This window comes from Ictidomys tridecemlineatus, chromosome 8 (assembly GCF_052094955.1).
Source record: "Ictidomys tridecemlineatus isolate mIctTri1 chromosome 8, mIctTri1.hap1, whole genome shotgun sequence".
Lineage (NCBI taxonomy): Eukaryota > Metazoa > Chordata > Mammalia > Rodentia > Sciuridae > Ictidomys > Ictidomys tridecemlineatus.
The window spans coordinates 44,995,339-45,009,396 of NC_135484.1; the positions used below are offsets into that span (position 1 = coordinate 44,995,339).

Sequence of the window (14,058 nt, forward strand, 5' to 3'; positions counted from 1 at the left end):
TTGGAGAGTTACCATGGTTCAGGACTCATGGCTGGTCAAGCTAAAGTAATGAAGAAGACCAATTTCGCTTTCCATTTCTCGGCCTTTCTTTTGGAAACGATAACCCATGTTCCCTCCAAGTCTTCCACACCTGGTGTGGATCTTTTCCATGCAGAGCATCTCATGTTTAAGATTCTCCCTCACTTTTCTCACCACATCAAAACTTAGAAACTTATCTGTTCTGAGTTCTTTGTCTTCTAGACCTATTCTCTTACAGCTATGAGAATTGTGTGATTTTTAGATTGTGTTTGCCTTTAACTGGGGCATTTTAGGAGACAATTCCTTAACTAAGAGGATGGTGGTTAGACAAGGAATGCCACCCTTTTTGGGGGGATTTGTTGTGGAGGCATTTGAACTATTACACATCATGCCATGTTGGTGGCATTTAATTTGCCTGAAGTGGAGCAGATCATATCTGGGCATAATGACCCTAATGGGGTTCTTTTTGACAGTTTGATTCTAATTCAGTGGGAGATGATTCCTTCTTTCCTGTTCACAAATGTGAATGAATACATAGAGTCACAGAGTGTTATGAAGATATTTGTGAATGAATGTTTAATCATCTAATTCGTGCTTTTATTCTTGGCAAGGGTGGGGGCACTGTGTGGCCAAGTCACCTGGTTTCTCAGGGACTTTGAGGGGATAAAGAAGATATTGTCTGGATCACCAGAGCTGATGGCCACAAGAGTGAAGTAGACTGGTCCAGTTCTGGCCTATCTGAATCCACATCTTCAGCTGAAACCAGTGTGACTACAGCAACAGGAGTGAAAGATCCCAGGACCTTTTTTTTTTTTTTTTTTTTCCAATTCACGTTAATCATTGACTCTAGTTTGTTCAGGTTCTCTTCTCCTTCTTAACTTGGTTCCATCCTGGATTCAATACATTTAGGTCTCTAGAGAGTTTTGACAACCCTTTTGCTAGAATATTTATTCTATTTGTATACTTTAAAATTTAATTTTATGTCATACATTAGAAGTGAAGAAAATAACATTTGAAGGAGTCTTTTGGTAAACATTAATATTTAATTGGTGTGATTTAGTGATCCAGAGTTGCAGATCATGGTTTCTTACCATATTCTATCACATATTTTGAGTATTTGCCAAAATATTTTATTTCTGGCTGGGCCTTCTGGTGCATGCCTGTAATTCCAGTGACTCAGGAGGCTGAAGTGGGAGGATTGCAAGTTCAAGGCCAGCCGGGGTGATTCAGTGAGACACTATTTTAGAAGAAAGAGTAAAAAGGGCTTGTACCACATTGGTAGAGAGCTCCTGGGTTCTATCTTCAGTACCATAAAAAAAATTCTGTTAACTTTTCAAAAACTGAGATTTTTTTCCTGTACTATTTTAAGATCATAAACCCTGTACATTTCCATTTTTCATTATGTCATTATTTCTTCTAGTTCCTGAAACTGCTCCATTCATTAAGAATATTGAAAGTTCAAGTCCGGATACTGTGGAAGTCAGCTGGGCTCCACCCCAATTCCCAGGTGGACCTATTTTGGGTTATAACTTAAGGTTGATCAGCAAAAACCAAAAACTAGATTCAGGAACACAGAGAACCAGTTTCCAGTTTTACTCTACTTTACCAAATACCACCTACAGGTAAGATTTCAGTGGACTGATGCAAGGGAAAATGTAGGCAACATGGCTGCAAGCATAATTATTTTTTTAAAATAACTAACATAGTTTAAATATATTTTGAGAAGTGTCACTAACTCCATGCTGTTGGGTTCCAGTCTTGGGAACTTCTATGCTTATACGATCACATAATCCTCAGCAAAAATATTTTCAAGTGCTTCTATTTTATTTAGAGGATCCATATAAGTTTAAGCTAATAAAAACATCATAAATACCACAAATGACATTTCTTCATTAGATCCAACATGAACAAAGTAAGGAGGAAAAATTCTGGTAATTGTATTTTTATTTACCATTGGGGATTATTTTGTCATTGTTAGCTTCTGTGGCATTTACTAAGGGATCTTTAAATTAGAGGAAGAATGGGGGTTATGCAGATAGTAGAGTTCAGCTTTGACCTCAATGACCCTGAACTCTTCTGTGGGAAATGCAAACAAGGATGTGATTGATGGTCATTTTAGTGCTGAGCAGTGACACTAAGTAACTAGATATATGCATTGCCACACAGTCCTTTAAATAGAAATGTTATTGCTTCTTCTATTTTTATCTCATGTTCACACCATGCCATGTGAAACACATCTCTCCAAATTGTTTTTGGAATAGGTTTTCTATTGCAGCAGTAAATGAAGTTGGTGAAGGGCCAGAAGCAGAATCTAGTATTACCACATCATCCCTAGCAGGTATGGCCCAGGGTCGCACTTTTGTTACATAGAAGTGAAAGGTGACAAAGGTAGGTTCAGAATTCAGTGGTATTGAGTCCTCTGGTATACCTCAAGATGCCTCCTCTTCTGCCCAAATGTATGTCAATTTTGGGTACTTTAAACTTTTGATTTTAAGTGGTTAAGTACTTGACAAATAGAATTAAGTGGTTAAATTGGAAGTTTTCATGTTAGAAGTTAAGAACTTAAAAAACAGAATTTAAAATTTTAAGAATAAAAAAAAGTCTCAAATGCTTAGTTTCAATTGAAATCACAAGGATTGTGAGTTATTTTTACACACCTAAGGGATGCATATAGCCTTATTTCCTTACTCCCTACATTATGTGCTGTTATTGGAGTCCTATCAGACATCTTATTTCTGCAGTCTTCATAAGTTTTTAATTATATCTGGAGTTTGATAATTTATATTTTGCCATTTTGAATATTTAATCTACCAAATCATCTTTTCTATTGTTTTGCAGCAACAAAATAAAAGGATAGCTTTTTGGCTTTAATATTTTAATCATGGCCCTGAGTGGTTAAATTCTTACTGTATTATGCCTATATGAGCAAAATAATAAATGAAAATGCTTTCTAAGAAGCATTAGACATTTGGGGCCAGTATTAGTAAAAGGGTTTGGAACAACAGTCTAGGACTTATAATTCTAGGAGTCTGCTGTTTTCACCAGAACTCCATTTGTTCACTTGACCGCCCCTTACCCTCATCTGCACATGCCTATGCCAGAGCGTATTGAATGTCATCTATCACCAGCCTTTAGTTTTTTTTGGCTGTTCCTAGACTCTAGGAAAGGAGAGGTATTTTTGTTATGCAAGAAGCATGTCCAAAGGGCATGTTAAATATAGATCTGTGTTAAGGTTGTTATGTGATTATTGCAATACATCATTAATTGGCCTAAAAGTGTTCATCAGCCATGGACGGCGCGTTGGTCTTTCTTGCCTCAAAGGGAGGGATATTGAAGACAACATAGATACAACCAATGTCTGTCTATGTGTGTGTGTGTGTGTGTGTGTGTGTGTGTGTGTGTGTGTGTGTGTTATGCACCAACCTGTTTTGGCTGTGAATGGACTACTTCTGCCAACCAATGCTCCTGTCTGGGGCCAGTGAGTGGAGCTCCTATTGGGGCAAGGATGTTGGGAATGGTAACACCTCATGTGATATAATTTTGGGGGTACTTCAGGGCACACACACACAAGACCTGCTTGGCTGCCACAGTGCTTCTTACCTCTAACCATGGAATAATGTGGATTATACCATAGATGAAATGCCCCAGTGCCTTCAGAGAATATTGGGGCTCTTTTAAGCATGATTTCCCTTTGCTTTGAATGGTAGTGTTGATATATATATATATATATATATATATATATATATATATATATATATATATATATTAGTGTGCATTTATTTGGTTTGTTTACCTAAAAATTATATTGCTTTTCAGTTCAAGAAGAGGAACAGTGGCTCTTTTTATCCAGAAAAACTTCTCTAAGAAAGAGATCTTTAAAGCACTTAGTAGATGAAGCACATTGCCTTTGGTCAGATGCTATACACCATAATATTACAGGTCAGTATCAGGAAGAAATGTTTCCTTAAGGTGAAAAGAAAGACTTGAAATTTCTAGAGGAAATGCTTCTAGAATGGAGGAATATTAAAAATATATTTTTGGGTCTGGAGGAGCACTCAGTGATAGAACATGTGCTTAGCATGAAGGAGCCCGGGCTTCTTTCTCCAGTACCCAAACCAAAAACAACACCACAAACAAACATAATAAAAAACAAAATACAAAAAATAAAATAAAACAAAAAAACCCCATTTTTAATTTTTTTTAGTATATACTCTTCTAAGTTCTTATAATCTATTCTATACACATAAGAATAATTTACAATAACATTTTCTTCTAAAATAGAATCTGATTACTTTATTAAACATTAAAGAAATAAATATCATGTAAACTCTTTTTTTTTGTCCTGGTTGTTATGTAATAATGGGCATGTATTTGTGTGGCTCTTTTAGGAATATCAGTTAATGTCCACCAGCAAGTTGTTTATTTCTCGGAAGGAGCTCTTATTTGGGTGAAGGAAGCTGCCAACATGTCTGATGTGTCTGACCTGAGAATTTTTTATAGAGGTTCAGGATTAATTTCTTCCATCTCTATAGACTGGCTCTACCAGAGAATATATTTCATCATGGATGGACTGGTAAGTCTCAGAATTTAAAGTGAATAACGTAGATATATACTGATACACATATCTTGGTATATTTAAAAGTAAACACAATTCCCTCATCCAATGCATACTTATTTGGTACTTACTTAGGACATTAAAGTAGCAATCAATCCTAAATCTGGTCTGAAAGAGTATCTAGCCTTTACCTAGTACTAGTCATGCCATACTAATAGAACATTTTAATTTATGATTTTCCAGAGTTGTGAGTTAATACTAATGATAATTTATCCATGATAAGATAGTGGCAGTACTGGTAATTATCATTAGATAAAACTATCCATCAGGATCAAAGTCAGTTGGAGGCATTTTTAATTATATTATAACCCAGGGCAACTTTAGTAGGCCTCTGAAAATAAGTAGTACTAAAGCATTAGAGAAGATATAATCTTGATGTGTTTCAAGTTATATTTCTTTGGAAGGTACAGGCTTGTCACAACAAGCCAAGAATATCACTATGCTTGGAAGCACATAAGCTTGGATATGGTTTACACCTTAAAAATAGTTTGGTGTCTCACAAGCCTGGAAAATAGGTACTTGTATTTCACTGTTACCAATAGAATATGAACTCATTAGGATATAGGATATAGAACTGGATTTTAAGGGCTTCTTTTATTTTGTAAAGTGTTTAGTGAGTAGCACAATTCCAAGCGTAGAACAGGGACTCAGAAAATACTTGTTGGCCAGATTGAGGACAGACATTAATCCTACTGATATATTTTTGGTTCTATAGGTATGTGTCTGTGATTTAGAAAACTGCTCAAACTTTGAGGAAATTACCCCACCATCTATTATTGCACCTCAAAAAATTGTGGCTGACTCTTACAATGGGTAAGGTTTAGTATATGATTTCTTATCCATTGGCAAAAATCTTCATGGATCTTACTTGGTAATGGAATACTGCTGCTCTATGGCACTGGGTGAGCCAGTCTACACATCTTATTTTAGATAAGTTTGATTACATTTCCAGGTAAATTTTTCATTTATAGATCCAGGAGAACATTTCTTTCAAACTTTATTGACTCCTTTTCTACTTCTGAAATATGGGTATATGTAAAGACCTTTGGTCTGGGGCTCAGAGTCCTGGATTGTAATTCTTGATTTCTGTTTTAGTCACCTATTTTTTTTTTCTGATGCTGTGACTAAAAGATCTGATCAGAACAATTTTAGAGGAGGAAAGTTTTATTTGGGGCCTCACAGTTTCAGAGGTCTCAATCTATAGACAATAGGCTCCATTCCTCGGGGCTCAAGGTGAAGCTGAACATCATGGCTGAGAAGTGTAACAGAGGGAACCAGCTCACATGATGATCAGGAAGCAGAGAGAGAGGTCTTCACTTGGCAGTTACAGATACCCCCAAACCACACCCCAATTCCCACCTCTCCAGCCAATTACCACTCAGTTAATCCCTATTAGGGGATTAATTCACTGATCGGGTTAAGACTCTTACAACCCCATCCTCTAAACTTTCTTGCATTGTCTCACACGTGAGCTTTTGGGGAATATCTCATCCAAACCATAACAATTTGTCTATGATGGGACTCAGTATCTCATTGTATTCACTGTGAATGTATTTTGTGAACTCCAAATGAACACAAGTGTGAAAAATGAAAACACAGATTGTTATTTTGGGGTTATTTTTTCTTAAGTATATCCAGATAACCAGATTAGTAACTAATAAGCCAGGTAAATGTGGATATGATTAAACATTATTTTTTTTCTGTGGGAATAAAATTGTTTTCATTTTGAATGAAAAAATATAGCCCATAACATATATTTTACACAAACTAAAATTTTTTGAAAAAGATTGTTTGGGCTGGGAATATAGCTCAGTTGGCAGAGTGCTTGCCTTGCATACACAAGGCCCTGGGTTCAATACCCAGCACCACAATAAAAAAAGGATTGATTTTTATTGCTTTAACATCAAACTTTTCTATTCATATTCTCTTAAGATTTATTAAAGATTCATTTTTGACTTTAGGTTTGAATGAATCACTGAATTTTAAAGAGTATTTTAAAAAACACTCTGATATAGGGCAAGTTCTTTGAATTCTCTAGATCTTATTTTTCTCATTTGTAAAAGTTTAAAAACCTATGAAATCTAACATTGTTGGCAGTTACACAAAATGTTTCATTCTGAGGATAATGAATTTCACTAAGTCAATTCTTAAATGCAATATATATTGGTAGCTCTTTTTTTCCAATTAGGATAGAATTGATTTATGCTTAGATTTTGAAATGTGACTATAAATGATCATGATAACTGCAATTTATACAAATTTGTTTATACTTGTGTTTCTAAGTATACTACTTCCAATAATTCTGTTTATCCTTGTTCAACCCTATGAGATAGGTACTTTTATGAAATAAAGGAATTGAAGTACAAGTTGATTTAGTAATTGTCCAAGGTCACACAGCTATTTTGTGATGGAACCAATTTGGGGCCTTGTCTTCTCATCTCTTTATACCATATGAGAGAATTTCTGTAAAAATCAGCATGTAACTTTTAGCCATAATTTGCATTGAATCTTCTATAGGACACCTGATGTATGAAGCAGTTTTCTCTCCTGGTATTAACAATATTTTTTTATGCTGTTATTTCTGTACCATTGAATTATTCCCTAGTTGAGTTATAAACCTTTGCCCATCTCCCCTCCCTGGTTCCCTTTGCCTCCTGCCTCTGCTTTTTCTCCTCCTACCTCTGTCCTATTTCTCCCACTCCCCAGCTCTTCTCCTTCCTTCCTTCTCTTTTCCTTCTGAAGTTGAGATCAGAGTTCAAGATCCACACTCTTTCCTGCTTCAATACAGGAATTGTTCATTTGGGGGGGGCAGGTATTCAGGGATTGAACTCAGGACACTCAACCACTGAGCCACATCCCCAGCCCTATTTTGTATTTTATTTATTCAGGGTCTCACTGAGTTGCTTAGTGTCTCACTGTTGCAGTAGCTGGCTTTGAATTTGTGATCCTCTAGCCTCAGCCTCCAGAGCCGCTAGGAGCTGGGATTATAGGTGTGCACCACTGTTCCCAGTGGAATTGTTTTGTCTTTATTCCACAGATCTTTTCCCTTACCTACTCTGGAATTCCTCTAAATTTTTTTTTTTTTTTTTTGGGAAAAAAAGCAGAAAGTTAAGAGCCATGCATTTGGCCTGCTATGAGGCTTCCCTTGAGAAAAAGAATGATCTCAAAAGGCAGTTTATATCTCAGGGTGTTACTCTATCATATCAATAAAGAATAGGAACAGGGGAATAAGAGCGAACTGAGCAATGACAAGGAAAATGGTCTTGACAGTTGTGATGGAGGTTGGAATGCTGCCAGTGCACGGGGCTGTGATAAGAAGAAGTTACCAACCACAAGTGCACTTTCATTAGCCTCTGTCTTCATGGTCACAAATTCAAAATAAGTTATTTAGTGATTTAGTGCCAATTTAGTGCCAATCAGTGATTTTACATTTTAGTTAAAATTTCACTTACACATTTGATGATCAGTGAAATATTTTGGTGGTGTGTTTTCTTTTTCATTATTGAAAGATGACCTGCCTGCTACCATGACGTCTGTCTCCAAATTGTGTGTTTTCTTTAAAGTTTTGCTTTCTTCCATTTATCATTTACAATGTATAAAAAATTAACTGATAATTACACTTAATTCACACAAAAATTTTGTGTATTTTGGAGGAAAATGTTTTATAGTAAGTAACATATTTATCCATGTAATTTTTATATAACATGCTCTCCTTTGAAGGATCTTTTCTGTTCTTCAATTTCATGATACCTTAAAAAACACTTATAACAATTAAAAGATGAAGTATTACAAGTAATGCTGAAATTTTGCAAACTTAAATGAATAGAGCATATCTTTAGAAATGACCTTTACCCTTTTGTACCTCTGGGGCTCTGTACTTAGTGATTCCAGAGATACATGATTCTGATTATACAAAAGGTTAAAGCAATTAGCTGAGGAGGTTGCTTGTCACCTTGCACTGAATCACACCAGCCTCTTTGTTCCCATGTCAGGTATGTCTTTTATCTCCTGAGAGATGGCCTTTACAGAGTTGACCTCCCTGAGCCACCTGGCAGGGATGCTAAAGCTGTGCACATCGTGGCGAGTAGTACCTTGAAAGACTTTGCCGTCAAGCCACAGTCCAAGAGAATCATTTACTTCAACGACACTGCCCAAGTCTTCATGTCAACATTTCTGGATGGCTCGGCTTCCCATCTTGTCCTACCTCAGGTCCCCTTTGATGATGTGAAGAGCTTTGCTTGTGAAAACAATGACTTCCTTGTCACTGATGGCAAGGCCATTTTCCAACAGGACACACTCTCTTTTAATGAGTTCATTGTGGGATGTGACCTAAGTCATATAGAAGAATTTGGGTTTGGTAACTTGGTTATCTTTGGCTCTTCTGCGCAGCCGCACCCTCTACCAGGCCGTCCGCAGGAGATCTCTGTGCTATTTGGCTCTCACCAAGCCCTTGTTCAATGGAAGCCTCCTGCCCTCGCCATAGGAGCCAGTGAGTACACTGTCCACTGGGTGGCTACTGGCCTTATTGGAAGGAGAGGAGGCTTGAATTGCTTGGGATTCAATTTTGAGAGCCCACATATTGTTTGTCACTGCTACTTAGCTAAGAAAAGGTGATTGTACGTTTGTTCTGCATTTATTACTTTTCCAATAGGATGATCTCTATAATTCCCAGGTGGATCCTAACAGAACAATTTGGTCATTTATTGACCGTCTACTAGGAGCTACACTCTGATACCCTGGTCAGAGTGAATTTACTAGCCAAGAGGATAGAAGACTGGGGTTGAGATCTTGCATAAATTTGAGCAAGTCTCTGAAACTCTTTGAACTTGTAGCATGTGGGTAAACAGGAAAGCTCTTGAGCCAGTCTGATTCAAATCCTGATCTTGCTAGCAGAATGACTCTGGGCAATTACTTAACCACTTTGTGACTTAGTTTCTATAACTAGAAAATGAGACTTTTAATGATATCTTTTAATGGGACTGCCAGACAGATTAAATTAAGAGACAGAAGGAGAACACTTAGAACTGTATCTAGCACAGAGTTCAGCAAACTTTTTACTAAAGGAAGAGCCAGATGGTAAGTAATTTGAGTTTTGTGGGTCAAGTGGTCTCTGTCACAGTTACTCAGCTATTCCTGTGATGTGAAAACAGTCATAGATATTATGTAAAGAAATAACCGAGGCTATGTTTTAGTACAATTTTATTTACAGAAATGGGTAATGGGTTTGATTTGACCTATGGGCTATATAGTTTGCCAACCCTGGTCCACTAAGCAGTAAAACTTAGCAAACATTGGCTATGTTTTTACTTTAAGACAAAGTTAATTATTACTGTGTGCTGCATATCTCCAAAATGGTTGAGAATCAATGAGTAATTTCCCCCCATATTGATTGAGCTTCTTGGAGGTACTATGCAAACATAGAAATTATATTGAAGACTCATCAATAGACATTTTTATTAACAGCCTGATTACATCCGGTAGTGTTATAGAGAATGCTTCTGCAATCCTACGAGGCCAACAATATAGCTCTGACTGAGGGACAGTTTTACTAATGGGAATGATGGCCCCGTCTGTAGAGCAAAGTGAGTGGCTTGGAAGGAATGAGCACTGTCCCAGTCTTTTTGTCATATTGATGTTGATGTTTAGATGAGTAATGGGCATTACTGCCTAATTATTCCTCATTCGAGATGAAGCTGTTGAGGAACTTACTGACAATTCTTGGTTTGCCCTTATTGTTGTCATCCTGGTCAATGACATTGTTGAACTCTTTTTATTAGGCCCTTCTGCATGGCAGAACTGGACGTATGAGGTGAAAGTATCATCACAAGACCTTCATGAGGTCACTCACATTTTCTCAAACATAAGTGGGACCATGCTCAATGTGCCCAGGCTGCAGAGTGCTACAAAATACAAGGTTTATGTGAGAGCAAGTTCTCCCAAGGGACCAGGCCCCTGGTCAGAACCCTCGGTGGGTACTACCCTGGTGCCAGGTGAGAGTCTGTTTTGGATACAGGAAGTGATTCTGACAAAAAGAGTCTTAGCCCAAGAGTCCTTTAAAATTCTGTGCCCCTAATATGTTGAAATAAATTAGAATGAAGATGGGTCAACTCTTGAGGATTCACACACACTCACATACATACCTGAGATCAGGAAAGAAAGCAAAACAGAGTGAAATTTGTGCTTCTAGCTTGCTGTTTTAAACTTTACAAGATATATTTGAGGAAACAGAATAATTTTCTTTTTTCATGAGTTTCCTCTTTCTCATGGCTTACTAAGCCATAGCGTCTCTGAACTCTGCAGGTCTTTAAGGGAGAAGTTTAGGGGATGTCAATTATGTCAAATTCTATCTTCTTAGCTGAAAGAAATGGAAGGCTAACTGTATCACTTTTATTGCTGTTGTTATCACAATTACTTCTGGGCACTTGGAATGGAACCATTTAGATAGTAGCCACAGTCCAAAACTCTGCCATGACCATGACACTATCATAGAGGCAACATTGCCACACAAATTTATTCACATTCAATTTCAAATCTTTATGTAAAAATCAGAAGGTATGTTTAATATGATAGATAAATAACTCTATAAAGAATATAGAATTACTGATGTTCCTCCATAGTATTTTTAAAAATACTGATCATTCTTTTACTTTATAAAAGAAATATTATAAGATATTTACCTTAGAAAACATGGTTTCTGTGATATTTCTTTCTTTTCTTTTTATTTCATCAAATAGCTACTGAACCACCATTCATCATGGCTGTGAAAGAAGATAGGCTTTGGAGTAAACCTTTAAATAATTTTGGCCCAGGAGAGTTCTTATCCTCTGACATAGGAAATGTGTCAGGTAAATACCCTTGTTTATGTAGATGACAAGTTTATCCTCACATGGCTTCCTAAGTGATTCAATGAGTGAAAAGAATTGTGGTTTTGCTACTAGGTCAATAGTGAAAAGAAAAAAATATTGACGGGGTGATACTGCCAGGGATATTGTGTTCACAAAATGTGAGGTTATTTATTGATGTATAACCAGTTCAGGAAGTCTTTGATATATTGCTCTTGTATTTTAATCAATAAATGTCACCTCATAGGAACAGCCTATTTCCACTCCGACAGCTATTCTTAAATTAATATGCTATGTGCATCCTGTAGGACTGCAGCAAGGAACTGCTGGGTAGAGTTCTCAATAAGGTTTAAGAAAGAATTTGTGGACAAAGATGATTATTAAGTAAAGAATGGGGAGTTTTGACTAGGAGAAAAATAACTCATCATCCTAAGGTGATATAACATTTATTTTGCCTTCTATAATTACCTAATTATTTAATCAAATGGCTTGGCTATTAAAAGCACAACAATGTTTCTTACTAACATGGGATCTGGATTTAGGAGGTAGAGTGGTGCTAATGGAAAGGATGATACTTTGGAGTTGGTTGGAATCTGGGCTTCCTTTCTTTTTAGCTGTGAGGATTCAGACAGAAGAGTTAATCTCGCCGTATCTCATATTTGCCATCTTAAACATGGGAGTCATTCCTACTTCATAGCTTTGTTTTAGGACATGTAAAATTCCTGGGACAATATATGGCATAAAGGGGATGCTCAATGAATATTAGCTCCTCTGCCCAGTTCTAGGGGTTGAGATTCTTAGTTTACATTATTGAAATATTCTTGACAGATCTCTGACATTCTAGTGCTTTAAAATTATACTGCAGTGTCTGTGTGATTTGTTGACTCACCTGATTTTTTTTTTTTGGTATAGATGAGAAATAACTGCTAATGATTTTTTGTCTTTGTTTGGAGACATGGATTGGTATAACAACAGCCTTTACTACAGTGATGTGAAAGGTGACGTTTATGTGCGGCTGCTGAATGGGACGGTTATCTCTGAGAATTATCACATACCCAACATTGCAGGAGCAGGTGCTTTAGCTTTTGAGTGGCTGGGTCACTTTCTCTACTGGGCTGGAAAGACATACGTGGTACGTTAAAACCTGGCATCCTTGGTGCTCTAATAAATGCCTACCCACTTTAGTGACTAGCATTTTTTTTTAAACTCTTTTTCCTTCTCAGGTACCACCTCTGCTACCATTTATGTGATATTTGTCTCTATACCTGCTCAATCTTAAAGTGCATTTATGTGTAAAGTGCATTCAGGCAAGCTGAAAGGAGTTGAGAGGGGTTTTTCAGAGAATGCTTTCTAAAACAGTTTAGTTTAAAAATAATTTTGAAGAAAGTGGAAGAGTAGAGATAAGAACAGATATTGGTGTACTAGTTATATATTTTTATTAGTATCTTAAAATATATACAATAAAATGCTTACTTGAGGATCAGTATCTTGGCAGTAACATAGCAGACTCCAAAGACTGATTAAAGGAAACTAGTGAAAAGACTATTCTTAAAAGTGTAGATGAGGATAGATAAAGTGAATAAGGATTAGCAAATCATCCCCTGGGCTAATTGTGGGGAGATATAACCCCAGGTGTGAAGAAGGGGAAGAACTTGGAGAGGTCTATAGCTGTAGGAAAGTTGCTGACATGAACTATGTCTTTAGACATAGAAAACCAGCCACTATCAAGCTGCATAGTCTGGCAAGGAGTGAGCTGGGGGCATTAGTGTCCAACTGTCTTTCCTCCTGCCTGCTGATCTGCTATTTCCATTGGCCAAACCTCACTAGAATCCAGAGAATAAGATATAGCAGATTACATAGTCCATTGATGTCAGCCCCTGGGGACACAGAGGAGGGTGGAGAGGTATGGAGAATAGACCTGCAGTAAAATGAAAATATTCAGCACATGTTTGCAGTTACTTTAGAAAAAGGATGATGCCCAATGAGGAGAACACTGGCCTGACAGATCAAAAATATGGGACTGAAATTGTTTTCTAATTATGAGGGTTCTTATTGTCCATTCATTAATTTGTTCAACAATCATTTATATATTACCATTGTGTTGATAGTCTTGGGAGTAGGCACAGTAGGAAATATAAATTCAATAGTAGAAATGTCCCTGCTCTTAAAAAAGAAAAACAGCTTGAAGAGCTACCATTCACATACCATAAAATTCATCCTTTTATTGAGTAAAATTCAGGGGTTTTTACTATGTTTGGCATTGTGTGACCATTGCCACTTGTCCTAGCTCTTTTGAAGAGATGATATATATATAAAATAATAAAAGAAACATAAAAAGTGTATATTTAGAGGGAAATTCACAGGTGCCAGACATAAGCAAGCTGGATAGAGTTGAGAGGGGTTATTCACAGAATGCTTTCCAAAACAATTGAGTTTAAAAATAGTTTTGAAGGAGTGGAAGAGTAGATATAAAAACTGTTTTCTAGTATTTGCTCTATCTCTTTTGAAATGGCTTAACTCCAGGGAAGATGATTGCTCAACTTTGTTTAACTCAGTTTACTTGCAAGGAAAAAATATATATAT

The 14,058-nt window shown here is 36.7% G+C and overlaps 1 protein-coding gene across 3 annotated transcripts in view; it reads left to right on the plus strand.

Moving 5' to 3' along the window:
- Ros1 (ROS proto-oncogene 1, receptor tyrosine kinase) overlaps positions 1-14,058 on the plus strand; it is a 125,297-nt gene that overhangs the window by 27,550 nt on the left and 83,689 nt on the right. For all 3 annotated transcript variants that reach the window (XM_078019335.1, XM_078019336.1, XM_078019337.1), the window contains exons 8-16: positions 1,439-1,640; positions 2,280-2,356; positions 3,835-3,957; positions 4,407-4,591; positions 5,349-5,446; positions 8,626-9,122; positions 10,411-10,623; positions 11,368-11,478; positions 12,429-12,607. In XM_078019335.1, coding sequence (XP_077875461.1) covers positions 1,439-1,640; positions 2,280-2,356; positions 3,835-3,957; positions 4,407-4,591; positions 5,349-5,446; positions 8,626-9,122; positions 10,411-10,623; positions 11,368-11,478; positions 12,429-12,607 — 1,685 coding nt within the window. The remainder of the gene's footprint in view (positions 1-1,438; positions 1,641-2,279; positions 2,357-3,834; positions 3,958-4,406; positions 4,592-5,348; positions 5,447-8,625; positions 9,123-10,410; positions 10,624-11,367; positions 11,479-12,428; positions 12,608-14,058) is intronic.